The 19,732-nt window shown below is 35.0% G+C and overlaps 2 protein-coding genes across 2 annotated transcripts; both read right to left on the bottom strand.

Annotated features, from left to right (window-relative positions):
* Positions 1-274: 274 nt before the first annotated feature.
* On the bottom strand, positions 275-5,607 carry LOC107003128 (the record flags this gene model as incomplete). Its single annotated transcript, XM_015201393.2, has 3 exons — positions 275-671; positions 1,102-1,234; positions 5,411-5,607. Coding segments are annotated over 3 exons (387 nt in total), but the record flags the coding sequence as incomplete, so codon positions are not given.
* A 6,032-nt stretch (positions 5,608-11,639) lies between these two features.
* On the bottom strand, positions 11,640-18,746 carry LOC107004659 (signal recognition particle subunit SRP72). The gene is made up of 6 exons (XM_015202951.2): positions 18,498-18,746; positions 18,264-18,403; positions 14,508-14,860; positions 13,431-13,527; positions 13,057-13,344; positions 11,640-12,904 (listed from the first exon to the last, which is right to left on the bottom strand). The coding sequence occupies exons 1-6, from the start codon at positions 18,634-18,636 to the stop codon at positions 11,927-11,929; spliced, it is 1,995 nt and encodes a 664-aa protein (XP_015058437.1). The 5' UTR covers positions 18,637-18,746; the 3' UTR covers positions 11,640-11,926.
* Positions 18,747-19,732: the final 986 nt, after the last annotated feature.

Here is a 19,732-nt window from a genome sequence, read left to right as displayed (position 1 = left end):
ACAATAGTTCTTTTTTCTTTTATTTCTTAACTTAAATTTAATTTTTTTTTAATGATGTTCAATGTTGTTTCAAGTAATATCATAATATGAAGTCATGAGATGAAATTGAAGTTTTATCTCGACATACGAAATGAAATTTTATATTGTATATTTTTTCATAAACATAAGAATTTCATAAGTTGTAAAATTATTAAAATAACTCTGATTATTCATTCAATTTTATCAAATAAAATAAAGGATTATAAAATTGCATAATAAATTATTGCAAAGCTATTTTGTTCTCCACTTAAGTAATTGATTCATCTAACTTTAATTAATCAAACTTTAATATAATTTTTTCACATCGTACGTACAATCTCCTCACATTGAACTTGCATTTTTCGATCAGAATGATATTGTACCCGTATGGTTATTGTATATCTCTCAATCTATTAAGTTTTTATTAAGGGTCGTCTCTTGCTGTAAACCATTGGTAGATTAATGAGTAATCACTATCTCCTCTATCTTCTTGTGCTTTACCTCTATGAAAAAAGAGGTCAAATTTCTCTTTATGCAAAACTTGTGTCAAGCATCCAATTTGCCTTTGTAATACAAGCAGTCGTCTCAAAGAAGTCTTAGGAGGGTTCATAAAGACCCAACATATGCCCATCCACACACCTCAAGGCAGCAACCTACGCGAACCATATACAGTATGCGATAGTCAGCTTTCATGGACATAAATGATGGGGAGAAACTGATGCTGATTGCACAGCAAAATTCCGAATCAATATGTAAATAACAAGCATAAACCAGTAATATAGATTGCCAGTCAACAACTACAAGCGAACCACATAAATATGAACCATTCCACAGAGAGAAGCACATCAAAGTTCACATTTTATGCTAGTTGAAAGCAGAATTTGCTATCACTTTCTCGGCTAAAAAGGGAAAAAGGAAAAAAATATAATGCCTAATTGGTGAAAAAGAAATCACAGCTAGCAGCTAGAGCAAATAGTTCTGATTATTCAATAATGATGTTAGTGCACAATAACAGTGATACTAATGCTTAAAACTTGAAAGAAATAATAAAGTAGAATAGCAACCTTATAAAATTTTGGTTACCTTTCCATGGATTTCATATTTGATAGGACCATCCAACTCGGCCCCTAAAGCCATTAGCTTGGTCACCGAATTGTTTATATCACCAACTGTAAAGGATAGGAGGGATGAGTATCCCTTCTGCACAACAATGTCGCTGTAAAACTAAAGTTAGCAGTTAACCAGTTGTATGCTTAGTTGCGCGGACTCTTCACTTTTGATCCCGCACCCGTCTCGGATTCTTCAAAAATACACTACTTTTGGCGAATCCGACACGCACCCGTTGGCATTTTTGAAGAGTCCGAGCAACATAGGTTGTATGATGTTCAATAAGAAGAAAAAGAATCAAATCAGAAAAAAGTGACCGATTGATACGAAGTGATTTTACGCAGTAAGCTAAGACAGACAATTATCATAGTTAATGTATGAGTTTGAGCTGCAGACTAGAACTTCAAGTAATAGCTGGAACATTGTGACAGCAACTGCAAAAAGTTTTGATAAAGGAACAAAGTTCATAGGGTCATCACACAAATCTCGGTTCCTGAGAACTAATTAAGAGACAGATAATTGGATAAAGGAGCAATGGCTAATATAGCAGCAGAATGAATAGTAAGCAAAGGATATCAAACTAGGCTACCATATATCTGAATGCTAAGCTTAAGGCATATCCAGGACTGTGAAGGTGACTCATTAAGGGCTGAGGTTTATCATAACTTGACCTTATCTTGACAAGTACAAACTCTACCAAACGATAAATCATCCTTACACACACTGAACTGGCATTTGTACATATAGTAGATGGTTCATAGTTGCATTAGAAGGGCTGGAATGTTCTAACACTTGACCGCGTATGGATGTGATTAAAACTTAGATCTTCCTAGACTTTCTGAACACTCGTTACATCTTAAGAATCTGATCCATGATGTGTCTTCTGTCTGGTATCCCACTTCCAGCATTAGTATCAGCTACTCCAAATAAGCTTGAGTGGGCTGATTTGCATCATTTTCTACAATTGATTTGAGGGCTAGTCATGTCATTAATCATTCTAATGCATGTGTTGAAACCCTTTGTGTTACTAAAACATGAAAATCCATGATATTAGTAATACACACCTCACTACACAATAGAGTGTATAGCTAATGCAACCATTAGTTATACATAGGCTAAAAAGTGTACCAAATAAGGTACTAATAATACACAAAGCTAATGCATGCATTATTTTTTCTAATACAATCTACCAAACGACCTCTAATTATCTTGTCAGAGTTGCACAATGTCTAATTCCTCAATAGAACACCAGAATAATGTCAGATTGGTAATATGATGGTATATGCTACTCTGGAAGGAGCTTCAATGAGTACCTGTTGACATCACTAAGAAATGATTGGAACCCAAACTTGACATAATTTACAAAGTCTAGTCCAAAATTTGATTTTATTATTCCTCCTCACAAACAAATTTCCTGCCAGAATCATTCCTTCGTATGTCATTCCAGTTCATATGCCTGATACATTGCCATGGAATGGAGCTCCTGATGGTAGATTCACGGTCAGAAAAGGTTATCTATTTCTCTCTGGTAATAGTGCTTTAAACTCTTCCTGGCCTTGGAAAAGAATCTGAATAAGTGCAGCCCCCCTCCAAGGTCATCTATTTCACTTGGTCGGTAACAAGAGAAGCTGTCCTAACATAGTGCAATCTGCAAAAAGGAGGTCCAATAATGCACTCTGCAAATGTCAGGTAGTAGACTCCAACCATCTTCCTCCATTGATCATTCATCTCCCAATTATGGCAACTTTTCTCTGACGTCCTAGGCCTTAAATGGACAATGCCCTATTCTACCTTTAGTTTTTTGTCATGCTAGCACATAAAAGGTCTAGGAAATGCATCAATCAGGTTATGGAATGCGACTCCAGCAGCTATCTGGTGGACAATCTGGAAGGAAAGGAACACTAGAATCTTTGAGAACAAGAAAGAATATGTGTCCATAGTTAAATTCAGATGTATTTCCTTACTCTCTTTTCGGTACAACATGGCTACATTTAATGTCGTAGGAGCCATGTTAGCTTTTTTAGCACATAACAAAACCTGTAGTGTTGTTGTTTTGTACATTTTCGTTTGCACTTACTTTTTTTGGGATTCCCACCCGGTGTCTGGTACCCGCATTGGAGCCCAACTATTCCTGAGCACTTACTTGATGTTATTTATCTATATATTTATCTTTTACCGATCAAAAAAGAAGAAGGAAAAATTAGCTTAGCACATGTAACTCACTATGATGTTAAAAGGTAAAAGATTTTCTAATCCAATCAACTATAACTAATGAAATACTTCTTTTTGAAAAGATATTAACCAATGATCTAAAAGGGCATGGATGCCACTAGCAAATTATTAGCGCATTAGGATTAGGTAGCAAAGTGAGAATTTGAATCCAAACAATTAATGTAACTTCCTTAAGCATCCAACTTCCTATTAAAAAGATTATGAGAGGAGCAAGTTCTCAAAGCCACGAAGTATGAATTACATTACAAAATTAGATAAGCATGCTGAACTGTCCAACTCCCAATACAAAAATGAGAATCTCGATACATCTTGAGACCCAATTAAATATTTATGGCATAAGCGGATTGTTAAAGCAGCTCAACCCACTGAGCTGAGCATTCAAATTAAAATTACCTAGGGGAAAAACACATATAAAACCTCACGTCCTGAAAAGATGACAATATGAATTCTAGAAAACCACCAACTGTAAGTAACAATCGAAATTTTGTTCCAGATAACTTAAATACCAACCAAAAAAACCCAAGATAAGAACACAATCAACTACCTTGAGCACCCTCAAACTACTTTTTAGATGGGCATCCAACAAGGGAAAGACCTCTAAAATATGCATCGAGAACATAATCATAGTCCCTGAAATTCAAGAAATGATTGGGAGCAACTAGAGTTTCTCATATGACCTTTCCTGTTACATCACCCATCAGCAGCCACCCAAAGAAATACTCCCAATGTCCCAAGATGTTTGGCACATATGAAAAATGTAATTTTGTATCAAATATGTTCCAAGAAGGTGCTATTGTAGTACATGGAAGTTTTGTTGATTGTATAGGTCGATGGAGTTTATACCTCAGACAAAGAAATAAAGTCGGTAATTATTTTCTTCTTACACCGCAAGAATGACTCTTAAGACATATGTTCTTTCTTCCCACTAAAGCATCTATTATTTCTCTCAAGCCAAATACTCCAAAATATGCATACAGGAACTGTTCCTCAAAGCTGCCTTCAACTCTTAGGGTGCGTTCAATATGAAGGAAAATGGCTTTCATGAAAAATATTTTCGAAAAGTTTACTAGAAAAATAAATAGGCTTCTTACATATTTTCTTTTATTTGGTACGTAAGCAAAAAATCCTATTCTAAAAGCATTTGTACACAATCTAGACAAATACTATTAGGAGATGGGACGGTGGGATGTTGCCGGCTCGGATAAAGATGAAGTATGTTGGAGGGTGGCGGAGGACACAATTAATGTGGATGCGACTTGTGGTACATGTTTTCCATACTTCCACTAGGGAAGTCATTTTTCCAACTGTGTTGGAGGATGGTGGGGATGTAGCCGGGTGCGATAAAGATGAAGTGTGTTGGAGGGTGGGGAGGACACAATTACTGTGGATGCCACTTGTGATACATGTTTCCTTACTTCCACAAGGGAAGTCATTTTCCTCATTATTAAGGAGTGTTTTCCTAGAGAAAATTTTGACCAACCGAACATAGAAAAATTAAAAAGCATTTTCCTCCATACCTAAAGCACCCTAAGTAATGAACTGTCCATTCCAACTGCTTCCCGAAATTCAAACTAAGTGAGCTTTGATGAAAAAAAAATTAAAATGTATATTTTCACCAATTCGATATGAGGCAAAATGAGAACTATAATTCTCCAAAACCACTCTTCCATTACAACACAGTAAATTACCCAATGACAGAACCCAAAATGAGGACAATATAACATGTTAATCAACAAACAGTCAACTGCTTGAAAGTAGAGAAACACTAAAAGATCCTTACTTTTAAACCCAAAGAATGACAACTTCAACACATCTTTCTGAATAATAACATTTTTGGATGAGTATTCAAGCACAATTAGCAAGGGAAAGAACACATCTTAATGAATAAAAAAGCTGAAAATCTATAAATAAAAACACTAAATTTCATTTATAAGCACAGTAAAACTACCTAAACCCCATAACCCAAACTGTGAAATTTAACACATTTTCATCCAGAATAAACTGATTAGATGATAAATCAAGAAATTTAGCAAGATAGAGAGAGAGAGAATACGTTGATGAATGCATGAGAGCAAGTTTGAGAGGCCCAGATTGGAGCTCAGCCCATCTATGGGTACAGACATTAATGGTGAAATCCAAGCCCTCTGAGTAAAATCTTGCTGCTTTTGGTACGTCCTTGTGTAGCTGTAACACCCATCTGAATGATGCCGCCATTTTCAACCCCCCAAAAGAGAGACAAAACACACTGTTTTGTAATTTATTTCAACTCGGGTCGGGTCGGGTTGTAATGACCCGCTAAATTAACCCATTTTGCAATATGGACCCCAACGTAGTGAATGTTTGAGAACATACCAGAAAGAGTCGAGTACACGCAAGCTTAGACGTTTAAGTTTGTACGAAAGTTAATATTTTTGTTTCGTTAAATATTCGTAAAATTGGATTCGGTTTCTCTCCATTTCTTTTCTCTTCATTTTCCCCAAGTTCCTATTTGAATTAATGAAACGTGTCATAGGTTAAAATAAATGGTTAAGATTTAATTTTTCAAAGTTAACCTCTAACCATGATTTAGTTAATAAATACATTATATATCAAGTATTAAAATTATTATAATCTCACAATCTTAGCAACATATTATCTTGTCCATAAATATACAAAAGAAAAGTTTACTTCCTTTTTTTTGGTAGGATCTTTTCTTTTTCATTTATATAATAGCTTTATTGTAATCTTTTGTTAAAAGCATATTGATCCGTGATTAATAAATTACCTAGAGATAATTAAATTATTTTAACAAACTAATTTCAATTTCATAATAAGATTACGAATACGCTGATACCAGTACATACGATAATTAATTATAGTTTCTATACTTCTATTCAGTTAATTAGATAAAAAGTTTATTTAAAAGAAAATTTAAAAAAATCTTGCGTATAAAAGGACAAGATAATATGTTGCTAAGATACTTATATTATAATAATTTTTAATACTTAATATATAATGTATTTATTAATTAAATCATGGTTAGAGATTTATTTTGGAAATTAAATCTTAATAATTTATTTAAACATATGTCATCTGTCACTAATTCAAATAGAAACTTGGAGAAAATGGAGAGAAAAAAAAAGAGAGGAGCCGGATTTTAGATTTGATGTAACTAGGAGGTGATTATCGCAACTCAAATTTAGAGATACAATTTTCATAGTTTGTGTTATTTTTAATTTAATTCAAAATTTGATGGATTTTTTTAGGTGTGATTTTTGCATTTTTTTATTATTTTATTTTATGGTGCGACTTTGTGTTGCATTTTTTTAAAGATATGATAAAGACTTTTTTGATATTTAAAAATAAATCTTTTTTTCATTATTTCTATCAAATTTAAGAGGCATAAATTGTTAAATATTTAATACAAAGGATAATTTTTTTCATTTTCTCTTAATAATAGTTCTCCTTATGTTTCGAGTGGAGCTGTCTATATAGGTCAGTCCACCTCATTCGGGCTAACTCATACATGCTTCGACATTTTACGGGTCAGGTCGAGCTAGCTCATTTTTTGTGTGGGCCAAAAAACGATCGGCCCAACCCACAAGTACGTGGGCTACAGGCTTGCCGGGCCAATCACTTTTATAGAAAATATATTATTTTTAGAATTATTAAATTAAATTATATATTATAATTTTAAAATATTATCATAAATATTGAAAAAATAATATTACATGATGTTAATGTTACTACTTTTTAATCAAATCCACAAATAAAATTATCTTTATAATATTTATTAAGTTTTTTTTCAAGTAAAAGTATAAATATCTAAATAAAATAATAACCTAATTGTTTTGAGTTTGACTCTCTTTAATTTTAAATTTTAATATTATATTATTTTTAATTAATTTTTATTGGCCCACGGGCCGGCCCTATCGATATTTCTAGTCACGCCCCGAGCTACCCCGAGACGCGAACACGGAACCTAGGACCACAAGTGATCCCAAGCTAAAGCATACTAAAGATAACAAACTGATGCAGAAGCTAAATCATAATTTAAACTGAAAAGATGGGGAATACCCATAATTTATAACTGAGATATTTGAAAACGATGAGTTTAATACAAAAGAAATATTAACTCAATACTAAGCTGAAACTAACTATATCTGAAAATAGCCTCTAAACTGGACTAGAAATATTAGGACAAGCCCCAGTTAAGTCTAGCAAAACCTGAAACTAAAAGACTAAATACTGAAAAGAAACTCATGACTATTGTCCTCGGAGAATGAGGACTCACCACTTAGTCTGCTGAACTGGAGATCAGAAATCGATTTATGCGTGATCTGGATGCTGAGAACCTGAACCTACATCACGAGAAGATGTAGCGCATATATACGTCAGTACTTGAAAGGTACTGAGCATGTAGGATAGAATAAAACTGAAATAAAACATAACTGAACAAGCACAAAAACAGGTATAATAATCTGACATGATATAGAGAATGAGCTAACTGAATGCAACGATCAATTTATAACATGCTGAAATTGGATACTGAGTATACTAATAAATGGTCAATGCAAGAGAGTCTGACTGAGCTGTGGGAGCTACTAATAACCGATAATAAAACCACATGAGTTAAATGTGAAGTCCGATGTATAAGCCCCATCGAGAGGACCCAATATACCTTGCCAATGGTATAAAGGCATGCTGGCGTGATCACTAAACTGCTTGCCCACAGAGGGGACTTACAACCTACTTGGCTAGTAGTTCTGGGACTAATTGGGTACGTTAAACCCTAGTCTAAATCGGTATTATGCTACTCCCATTGATTTATGTAGTTAATTGATTATGTCTGAATTTTCTGTAAATATTAGATAGCTCAAAACTGAACATGCAAACTGAGAATGCGACATTAATCTGATAATGATGCATTAAAAACTGAAGCATGTATAACTGCATAACTGAAATATCTAACCTAGCATGTGTAATTCAAGAACTAAAGAAATACAAAGCTAGGGTTCTGAAATTCATGCGATAATCTGAGTAATAACATGATAATCTGATTCGGAACATATACTTTAACTAAATCATGAAATTCTGCTGAAATACTTGGGAACCCTAGATTTAATCATGATAAGAGAATCAAGAACTGACTGAAAATTAGGGACCCAATGGGTGAAAGGAACCCACCAGTGAAATCCCACATACCTGGTGAATAAATTTACGAAAAAATACTTAGGTTTCGGGGCTGAAACTGTAGGAAACTTGTTGTGTTCTTGAACTAGGGTTCTTGAGCTTTTTTTCCTCTCTTGTTTCTAATTTTCTAACTTTTTTGATTTATGATTTTGACTTAGGTAAGTTCTTGTTATGTTTCTAGACTTAAACTGAGTAAAATCTGATGATTCAGGGTCAAAACGACGTATCTTAGGATTTAAATGAAGTGGGAAAAGACAAAAAGACCCCTGGGTAAGTTGCGTTCGGATCAAACGATGACCTGGACAGACGGTCCGTCGTTCCATTGATGGTCCGTAGGTTGGGCCTGTTTGAAAGGCCTTTACTAAACGGGCATAACTATTTACTCGTAGGTCGAATTTTAGAAAGGTTGGTGGCTATAGAAAGCTAATTCAATTATCCATCTTTTGGTAGGTCATGAGACACCTAATTCATTTTGTGTTGATAGTTATGATCATTTGAAGTTGACCCAACTGCATTTTCCCCCTAACTGTCTGTTATTTCTCACCTACGGTCAGACCTACGAACCGTAGGTCCATCTACGGATCATGTTGGTCATCCGTGGCTCTTGTCAGAGAGTGGGTGAATGGGGTGTCAATCGACGGTCCCGGACTACGGACCGTGGTCTGACCTATGGACCGTAGGTCCGTCCGTCGATCATGACTTAACCAAATTTTCCTTGGCTGAGATTTTGGGGGTTTCTGACCCCATTGACGGATGTGCTGGACAGACCGTGGGTTAGTCTACGGTCCATCGATGGACCCGTTGGTTGCACCTGCAGATTTTTCTGAAAAGCTGGTTTTTAGTCTGTTTTTAATACGGGGTGTTACATTTCTCAAGCCCCACAAGTCAGCAGGCTTATTCAGGTCTGGCTAAAAAACTCTTTCCTCAAATGGGCTCCAAAAATCGTTGTCCAACCCTACTAAATCCCTGGTTAGGCCAGGCCGGCCCAACAGGCCTAGCCCATATTGATGGCTCTAGTTTCGAAGAGAAATTTTGAAGTAACTTATGAGTACTCCAAATTACTTGGTTTTTTAAACTAAAATAAATTAGAAATATATTTGAAGAAGTTAATTATGAAGAGAAAATTGTTTGAACTTTAGTAATAGTATGTCATATAAAATGAAATAAGATAAAAGAAGAGTTTTTGCAAGGCACAGGGCCTAGAAGGCAAGAATTTATACTAGGAAAGTTATGGCCATAAAATTTGAAAATCTAATTTCAAAGTTTGATTTTAAATGAATATTTGTTTATAAAAATTTAAATTCTTCAAAAAAAAAATATAGGATTTAATATTTTAATGTGATTACAAACTTTATAAATAAAAAACTTGATTCATAAGCTTATATTTTATCAAAAAAAAAAAAGGCTTACACTCGATGAGAAGAGTCTACACCATGAAGGAATATTTTATTAAAGAATAGTTAATTTTGATATTGTTGATTTATTGGACTAATGAATCTTTGTAAAATTATGTGTATCTGAAAATTTGATATTATATGTACTTGCAAATATTTATTTATAAAAGGAACATAGAGACGTGTGATTTATTAATTCAACACGCAGAATATTCTGATACTTTATTTATGAACTATGATTTGCTCATTTGGTAAAGTTGTATAAGAGTTGAAGAAATTGAGATAATTTTCACCAATTATGGAGGATATATGTCTATGAGAAAAAAATACAATATAAAAATTCAAATTGCATATTCCAAAAAAAATTTAACTTTAAATCAATCTAATTTCAAATTAGACTTCAAGGTTCAATTTGTCGAAATGAACCCTAAGTATGAAAATTGTTGCTTTCAAATAATGGAGAGGAAGGTCTCTTATTCATGATATCCAACTAAAGGAAACTTTTCCAATCGTTACTTAAATTTAGCTTTAATGAAAATTTTAAATTGATACAAAAAACATCTAATGGAGGAAAACATGTGAAGAGTAAGGTTGTTCATTGAACAAATCGGATGGACAATTATGCTTAATCGTTTGACTTATTAGATATCGAATTTTAAATATACAAATTCGCTAGTAAACCATTAAGCTATCGATTGATTTAGTATCTGATTAGGAATTAACAGGTGATTATCGAAAGGTGTATTGATTTCAATATTTCATGCTCCCTTCTTTCACTTTTACTCAGAATTTAGATTAATCTCTCATCAAACAAAATAATTTGTTTAGCCCTATTTAAGTTGGTAAATTCAGCAATTGTAAATCACAATAAGACACATATGAAAGTCTAAATTTTGAGGGTGCAAGCACTTTAATATTTGCTTCATATAAGATATTTATTCCTTCTACAAAAGTAAGAGAATACTTTTTCAATTTTATTCTAAGTTCACAGAACTAAGTGTGGAAATAGAGGCTAATGTTCTCTAGTTAAATAGACGTCCTTCCACATAGGGAATAATACACATCCCCAGCAGATTAGACTGCAAGAAGTATGAGATCTAAAAATAAGGGAAAAGGCAGTAAGCATAAAACTTATCGATATCGGATGTTTATATCAAGTCAATACATACATATCATGTGTTTAAATTTAGTATTTATTTCATTTAACCATAATTAATTGACATGTGTTTTACTTCAATAAATCACATAATAATGAAAATTGTATTGACTTGGTGTAATCGCTCGATGCGGGTAAAATTATTCCCACAAGCACCGTTACAGTATAATCGAAATCTCAGAGACACACCTTAAATAAACTAATATAATCGAAATATTAGAGACACGCCTTAAATAAACTAAGGCACTATTACCACTCTGAACTCATTTTTTAAATAATTTTATACATTGTTTGACTTATGTGGCACACTCCACGACTCCACGCGATTGAGACGCGTGGGAGATATTTGGATGTCATCCAAGCAAAAAAAAATGCACAAAATTACAAAAAAAAAAAATAATAATAATAAATCTAGGTTAGTAGGACCTAGTTTAGTTAAGATTTGATTCTCTAGGATTTTGATCATAATCTAAAGGTACTTATACCTTATCCCTAAAAATAACACTACCATGGTACGAAACGATTGCTTCCAAAACAGAGCATAAAGGGAGAAAAAGAAGTAACAGAATAGCTCATCCATCCATTGCTGCCACAATCCTAAATAGTTTAGACCTAACAGAACTAAGCAAATGAGACCTTTCCAAATCTGATTAAGGTAGGTTAACTTAAGATGCAAGCAACAATGCCCCTCACCTACAACCTTATGTATGAAAAGTACAAAAAGTTACCATAGATAAATGGACATCTCCGAGACTAACTCGTGTTGTACAACAAAAATGCTAAACGAATCAGGAAAAAAGAATCCACCGAAACAATAACAAAGAAACATAGGTTATCCGTTGTTGGATTACTTCCTTGATTTCTTCCTGGAAGATTTGGATGAAGCCTTTGATTGCACATTGCCTGCATGCTGAGAGGCTCCTTTTGGATTAGCTGGCTGGTTTGATTTTGTATCGCTATTGCTCGCTGCCTCTTTAGCCACTGCACCTTGAGAACCTCTAACTTGAGCTGCTCTCTTATCCTTTCTCTTTGGTCTGTAACTAGACCTCTCCCTCTTGGGAAGCCACCTCTCTGGGTCAGGTAAAGGTCCTGGATTAGCTGGGTCAAACCCCTTCGGATATTTTGGCTTTCTCTTCCTCTTTTTCTTTGCCTTATCCTTACTCTTCGCTTCGTATGTTTCAGTGGCACCAGCATTTGTACCTTTCTCGGCATGCTTGGCACCAGAAGTTTTCTCCAAACTGTCGACATCTAATGCTTTCAAACCAGGTAGTGGTTTTAACTGCTTCTCATAAGCTTCTGCTTTCTCAATGTCACCATGGGCTGCAGTCTGGATTAATCCAACTAAAGCCTCAATACTTCCATGGCTTTTCACTAGCTGCTCATAAAGGCGTGCTGCCTCATCTTTCCTTCCATACCTGAGCTTGAAAGCAGCGGCCTCCTGCATGATGGTATTGAGCTTATTGTCTTCAGTCATGGCATTTGACCACCACTTGATTGCGGAATCAAACACAGCATCGGCACCATTAATATCTCCAGCCCGTTCCTTGAGAGAAACAATGGTTGCAACAGTTACAGGCTTGTGTTGAATCTCAGGTATTTTCGCCAAGGAATCAGCTGCAATCTGAGGATGGCCAGCAGCTGCAGCAACCTGAGCCCTTGCAAGCAGGATAACCTTGGACCTGTCAGGAAACTTATCTACATACTGCCCAAGTATTTCTTCAGCTTTAGCAGCCTTGTTCTCTCTCACATGTACAGCAGCTTGAAGAAGTACAGGCATCAAGCTACCAGGGAACATCCCAGGTAGGGCACTAACAAGTTCTCTAGCCTGTAACAATCCAATGAAAAAAATAAACATTGGAAAAAGACTCCGGGAATAAACAATAGCAGTTGGATGTCTATCATGGTTCACCTTGTTTCTAATGCATCAAATGTTAAAAGTAGAACCATTGCAAACAATGTAAATCTCATATAATATACCTGATCCATCTTATTAGAATGAAGTAGCAGCAGCACCCTATTGGTATATATTGCTTCACTTTGCTTCTGTGAGAGCTTCAAGTCTAGTCCACGAGCAAGCTGGAACTTCTCTGGTCCATCACTTTTCTCTATTAGCTTATCAAGTTTCCTTAGGCCATCAGAGACATCTTTAGGACCCTTTAAAGCAATGAGATTATTTACTGCCACCGCAAGTGAAGACTCGTCAGCCAAATTTCTTTTGACAAGATCAGTATACGATGCAACAGCCTCTTGGGTGTTCCCTAGAATCTGGAGAGAAAAAAAAACAACTTGCATAATTGCAACTTATCAAAGCAAAAGAAGGCTAGTCAAACTCATGTCATAAGACAATTTACCTGTTGTACATATGCAATTTGAACAGCTATAGGAGCCAATTCAATTTCAACATCATCATCAGCTAAATTCTCTTCCATAAGTGTTTCTTGACCAATTCTGTAATTCCAATATCCACAATAAGATATTCGTCTTTCTTTTATATTCTCATTTATTCATGCAAAAACTGGAAGTTTCACAGAGAATTCCAAAGTGGAAGATTTCACCCATTTGATTTGAGACTTCTATACGTACATAAACTATAAAAAGACGAAGGAAGAGAAAATTTCATTTTACGATTGTTCCAAATGAATAGACCAGAATGCAGTTTGTCCCTTGTGACATCTCATAAATAGATATTCCAGTTTGTCCCAACATCTCTGGCAGCAAATAATAAACTGCATTCAACTGTCTACAGGATCTAGAGAGGAAATCAACCCACAATATACACAACTAATGATTTAAAGCCTCATATAACATGCCCCCTCTATTCCCCCACCCCCCACCCCAAAGAAAAAAACGAACCAAAAGAGAAGACATTAAGATTTGATAGAAAAGGCAAGTAACAATTATAACCAAACAAAGATACAGAAGCATCATTTGCATGATTCTGAAAATTGGAATTGTTAAAGAAACTTACTTTCTTGTATAAAGAACTGTAACTCCATTTACATAAGACAAATAAGTAGATATAGCAGCTTTGCAGACATTTTAACCCCCAACATACAAGCACTTTTGACTGCAATGGCACATCTTTCAATTAGACTAGTTCTAAACGGTCAGTCTATCATTACTAAATGGTTATAAAGCCAACAAAAAGTTAAACCCAAATAAGAGGATAAAAGATGCTTAAGATTCTCCTTAAGTTCATAACGACAAGATTATATCAATAGCTAAAGCAAGTATATCTTGATGCCAACTTAAACCCTCCAAAATAACTTCCAAGCAAGGAAATATCTGATGCTCTTTTTACTAGTCATAGATTGTGCATCATCAACTGTTAAGAAAATGGATAAAAGTCATACAAATAAAACAAGTCAGGACTAACTGAATCTAATTCTTTCATGGGGTTATGAAGAGCTTAATAGAGGCAAACTTGCCTTCGAGCTGACAATAACAGTTGTTCCGCATCTTTGTACTTCTCCCTTTCAATTAAAGAGCAGGCAGTGTTGTAAGCCAATTCAAAACTGCTAGTTGCTTTTACTCTCAGTGAATCCAAGGTTCCCTGCACTTCAGAAGATCTTCCAGCAGAAACCAGACCAGCAACAAGATTTATCTCCAAGGAATCTATCGTAGACTTTGGGAGCTTTTGATAAATATCGACAGATGCACCCATCTTTCCTAATCGATACAAAATCTGAGATTCCAACAGCATTGACTCGGTACTTCCTTCTTGCCCCTTCAAGGACTCTAAAGCCTCCTCCAATTTATTTTGCCGATATAAGCAATATGCCTTTTCAAAGAAAGCATGACAATGAAAAAGGAAAAATGTTAATGAGAGAAACAAAATACAGAACTAAAGAGAAAGGAAATTATTTTTCTTTTCATCAAGTAGAGGAGATACAGAGTTAACATAAGGCAAATATACGTAAATAATTTGCATAAAGACGGGTGCTGGAACGATACAAGCTAACTTCACACTGAAAAGAAGCTTACAAAATGGTTAACTATCTCCTGTAGACAAGATCAGGGACTGATGACTGCTCATATATTTCCTATTATACTTCCTAGTTCCTACTCCTTAGTTGAAATTGCTATTCGGAGGAAGCCGTAGGATGTTTCAGTTGTAATAATATCATTCAGGTATACAATATGTGACCATCAGATTAAAAAATCGCTGCCTCTAACATCCTGGGAAATCGACCTTTGGTAAGAGTATCCAAACTAGCTTAACAACATACATTTTACCTTCTTCTCTTTTTCCTCTTCTCTTCTCTCAAAGATTGATAACAACATGCCACGAGGGGTTTCTCAAACATCATCCTAGAATTGGAGTTGATTGACCCTCTACTACAGAAGCACAGTAGTGGAGGACCTATCCCAAGCCTCAAGAATTGACAGATTTTTAATCTCCCCTGAATGGAGTGATGTTCAAAGCCATTAAGTAACATACCATGCCCATGGTGTTCTCAAATCATATGCTAATTATTATGGAAAGCGGGGATTGGGTAGCATCACCCTCATATTTTAAATTTGAGAACATGTAGCTATAATCTGATGGTTTCACAGATATGGTGAAACATTGGTGGAACTCTTATACAGTAATGGGCACCCCAAATTTTATATTCACACAAAAGCTAAGGAACATGAAGGACATTACTAGATGGAATTGGGAGGATTTTGGCAAAATTGTAACTCAAAGGAGCAAGGATTTGGTAGGGCTGGAGAGACTTAGAGCAGATTGTTGAACATAGAACTCACACCCCGATCAGAAGCTGAAGTCACTAAGCCTGAAATTAGAATTGAAGCAGATAGCATTGCAGCAGAAGTATGCTGGAAACAAAAATTTAGAAGCCTATGGTTGAAGGAGGGAGATTAGAAGTAAGAACACAAAATTCTTTCAGAGAATGGCTAACTCACACAAAAGTGGAAATACCGTTGATCATTTGAAAATAGGGTAGAGCATAACTGATGACAAAGGGTTGGTCAAGGAAGGTATTCTGGATTACTACCAGAAACTGTACAAAGAGACAGAATCATAGAGACCCTCACTGCAGTTAGCTGCCCTTCAGTCCTGTGCCTAATGGTGTTCACAGGACAGTTTGGGTCGGCTATGGATCAGAACCAAAACCAAAACCAAAACCAAAACGAAACCAATTTAATCAGTTTATAAAATTATTAAAACTAAATCAAAACAAATATATACCTTTATTGGTTTGGTTGTTATCGGTTTTGGTTCGGTTATTAATCATACATGTAAATAAAATTAAAAGACAAAGTGGGGAAATAGAAAAACAAATTAATTAGCAAACAAAGGATAACCAAAAAACCCACCAGCTACTCGTTATGGCCTTGCAACCCTTGGAGAGGTTTGATCTTATATGGTTAAACAAGAACAAAAAGTATGCAAATACATTTACCGACATAATAAAAAAACTCATACTTTCCAAACGCATATAACTAATGGTTATCCTCACTCTGCTAAATCAAGTAAGACAATTATATTAATCAAGTGAGATTACAAACAAAAACTTATAGCAACAAATAACAGCTACTTGCCACTACACTAGATTACCACAATTCTGAGTTTGAGATCAAATACAAAGGAGACAGAGAGGAAAATGAAAATGACTTGGGGGTTGGGATGATTTGGCCAAATTGATTTCTGGACAGAAAAGTGCTTTCATGAAAATTGGCAAGTCATTGATGCATCCATGATTGCCAATGAGGTTCTTGATTGGAAGCTCAAAACTGGGGATACTGGCCTTCTATGTAAGCTGAACATAGAGAGGGTCTTTGACCAATTAAATTGGGCTTATTTAAGTGATATATTAAAGAAGATGGTGTTTGGAAATAGATGGATAAGGTGGATATATATTTGTATTTTCAACTGTAAAATTCTCTGTTCTGGTTAATATAAGCCATGTGGGGATTTTTTTTCTCCTCAAAAGGATCGCAGGCAGGGAGACCCTCTCTCCCCTTTTTTGTTTATTCTGCCAACGGAAAGGGGGCTCGCTCAAATGTTGGCAAAGGTTAAAGAACTCAAATGGATTCAAGGGTTCCAGGTTGGCAGGAATCCATCCACCACTATCATTGTTTCTTGTTTTCTCTATGTAAAAAAAAAAAGCCCAATCTTAGAAAGAGAGGTATCATCATTGTCAACAGATGCTTCTATTGCAAGCAGAATAGTGTATCTGTCAGGCACCTCTTTCTGCATTGCTCAGGGACAGATGACATGTGACATCTATTTTTCTCTATGTTTGGCCTCCAATAGGTCATGCCCCAGTCCATCAAAGTTGCCTATGGAAGTTTGATTCTCTGGAGAGTTAATGAAACCATCCAAAGGATCTGGAGAATGATCCCAGCAGCAAATTTTTGGTGTATTTGGAAGGAAAGGAATAGCAGATGCTTTGATGGAGTTTCAGTCATACAAGTACTCTAAAGGCTAGATGTCTAGTTAGTATGTTTAGTTGGCATTTTCACTCCCTTGTAAACAGTGTAGACAGATTTTTGGATGTTTTAGCTCCTTGACCCTGACATAGCAGTGGTGTTAGGGGTATATTTTGACTGTTTATACTGATTATTGCTTAGTTTTAGCTTCATATAGTTATGCCCTGAAGCTAACAGACAGATGCTTTGTAACTCTGAATCCTCTTGATACCTCTTTAATACAATTTATTTACTTCATCAAGAAAATAGAACAGTGCTTTGGTGATTTTGAGTACTAAAGATGTATACTCCTCCATCTCAAATTATAAGATACTCTTTCCCTTTTAGTATATCCCAAAAAGAACACATTTTTCTATATTTAGGACAATAACTTTGCACTTCTAATTCTACCCATTAGTGACACCATTTACCGCCACAAATCTCTATGGCTTGTTTTAGATCACAAGTTTCAAAGACGTTTTTTTAAAACTCCGTGTGCAATAAAAGAATCACATATATTGAAACAAAGGAAGTAGTATTGTAAAAGTGCTAATTGGGGCAAGTGACATGGAGAGAATAAAAAGAATGCTGTAATGTAGTATCAACACCAGAAAGTTATATCTTATGTGAAAAGATTTCTGTCATACTAAACTCGCCTTTTGCACAATTTTCCAACCAAAATCCCTAGATATATGTTGGTTCATAATGCCTATTTTCAAGTCACCTTTAAATTAAACTATATATATAGTTCAAAGATTCATTATTACCTTAAAGAAGCTAAGATCAACAAAACCCTTTTTGCTACAGTCTTTAATAGCAACCAATGCTTCTTCTATAGAATCTGCTTTCACTAACGCCACCACTTTACACCGTATCGCATCCTCATCTCCAGGCGCAGCCGCAAGAACTTCAAACAAAAATCATCAAATGCCTTTTTTTTTTTGGATCGATACATTGGATTATTACAGATCGATGAAATTATAACTCGAAAAGGAACTTACTTTGATCAGAAACTTTGACGGCTTGCTCATACTCGGATCGTTGAATGTGGCGATTAAGCGAAGTGAAGAGATCTTCAATTGCTATAGCAGGGGTTGCTACTGCAGATGCCTTTGCTTTCTCTTTGGGCTTCGGAGCCATTTCTGAAGCAATTCCCAAATCGAATGGATTGTGATTTTTCGTCTTGAGATTTTTATGTTACTGGCTTTTGTTAAAAAAAAAAGAAATATACGATATTGGACGTTTTCGTTTGCTAGGTATCTCTATTTTCTTTCTTATGGATATTTGCACTTCTCAACTAGGCTATTCGTTTCAAAAATAAAAATAATTACATGTCTTTTCACGTATTTTCTATATTACTAGTTCTCGATATGTGCCTTGCACGTTTGACCTTTGTTATTGTTATAATTTATATAGGTTCAAGTCTTGTCGATATAAAATTGCTCAACATTGTCTAAAGTACTTCTATATGTGTTTTTGTGCATGTAAAATAAACTCTTTTTAGAGTTCATTTTATGCCTAGAATTTAAATATCAATGATTTTTTTGGAGATAATGAGCAACTTGTAAGGCTAAAACAATATTTTTACCAATTAGAATTAGGAAAAATTGTATATAATAGCAAACTAATAACCTAAAATAAATGGAGTGGCTAGGGTTTGATTTAATTGTGCTCCATAGCAAACGTTTGCAAAAAATTGTCAGACGCCTCTCTCCCAAATATCTCGCTCGCCACTCTCCTCCAATCTCTCGCTCGCTTCCTCACTTTTTATACAAACACAAATGTATAAAAATTGTCTCTAATTGTATAAAGCGGAGAAAATTGTATAAATACATATATTTTTGTTCCCCTCTCTCCCCTCTTCCAGATCTCGCTCGCCACTCTCCCAAGTCTCGCTCGCCACCCTCGTCTTTCTCACTTATACAAACAAAAGCGAAATGTATAAATTGTGTTTTTGTTTGTATAACGCGTGAGAAAATTGTATATACACATGCAAGTACATATTTTCGTCCTATACACTTATAATTATACAATAAAAATACTCCCCTGCCCATTTTCTTTTGCCTTTCTCTCTTTCTCGTTTTATACAATTTTCATATTGTATCTAATTTCTCTCTTTCTCGTTTTATACAATTTTCAAATTGTATCTAATTTCTCTCTTTCTCGTTTTATACAATTCGATTCAATTGTATATTCCTTGTCAAGTCTCTTTTGTCTTTCTCTCTTTCTCATTTTA

This window comes from Solanum pennellii, chromosome 11 (genome assembly GCF_001406875.1).
Source record: "Solanum pennellii chromosome 11, SPENNV200".
NCBI classification, from domain to species: Eukaryota; Viridiplantae; Streptophyta; class Magnoliopsida; order Solanales; family Solanaceae; genus Solanum; species Solanum pennellii.
The sequence above is the reverse complement of the archived record's forward strand: the minus strand, read 5'-3'. Positions and strand labels throughout refer to the sequence as shown.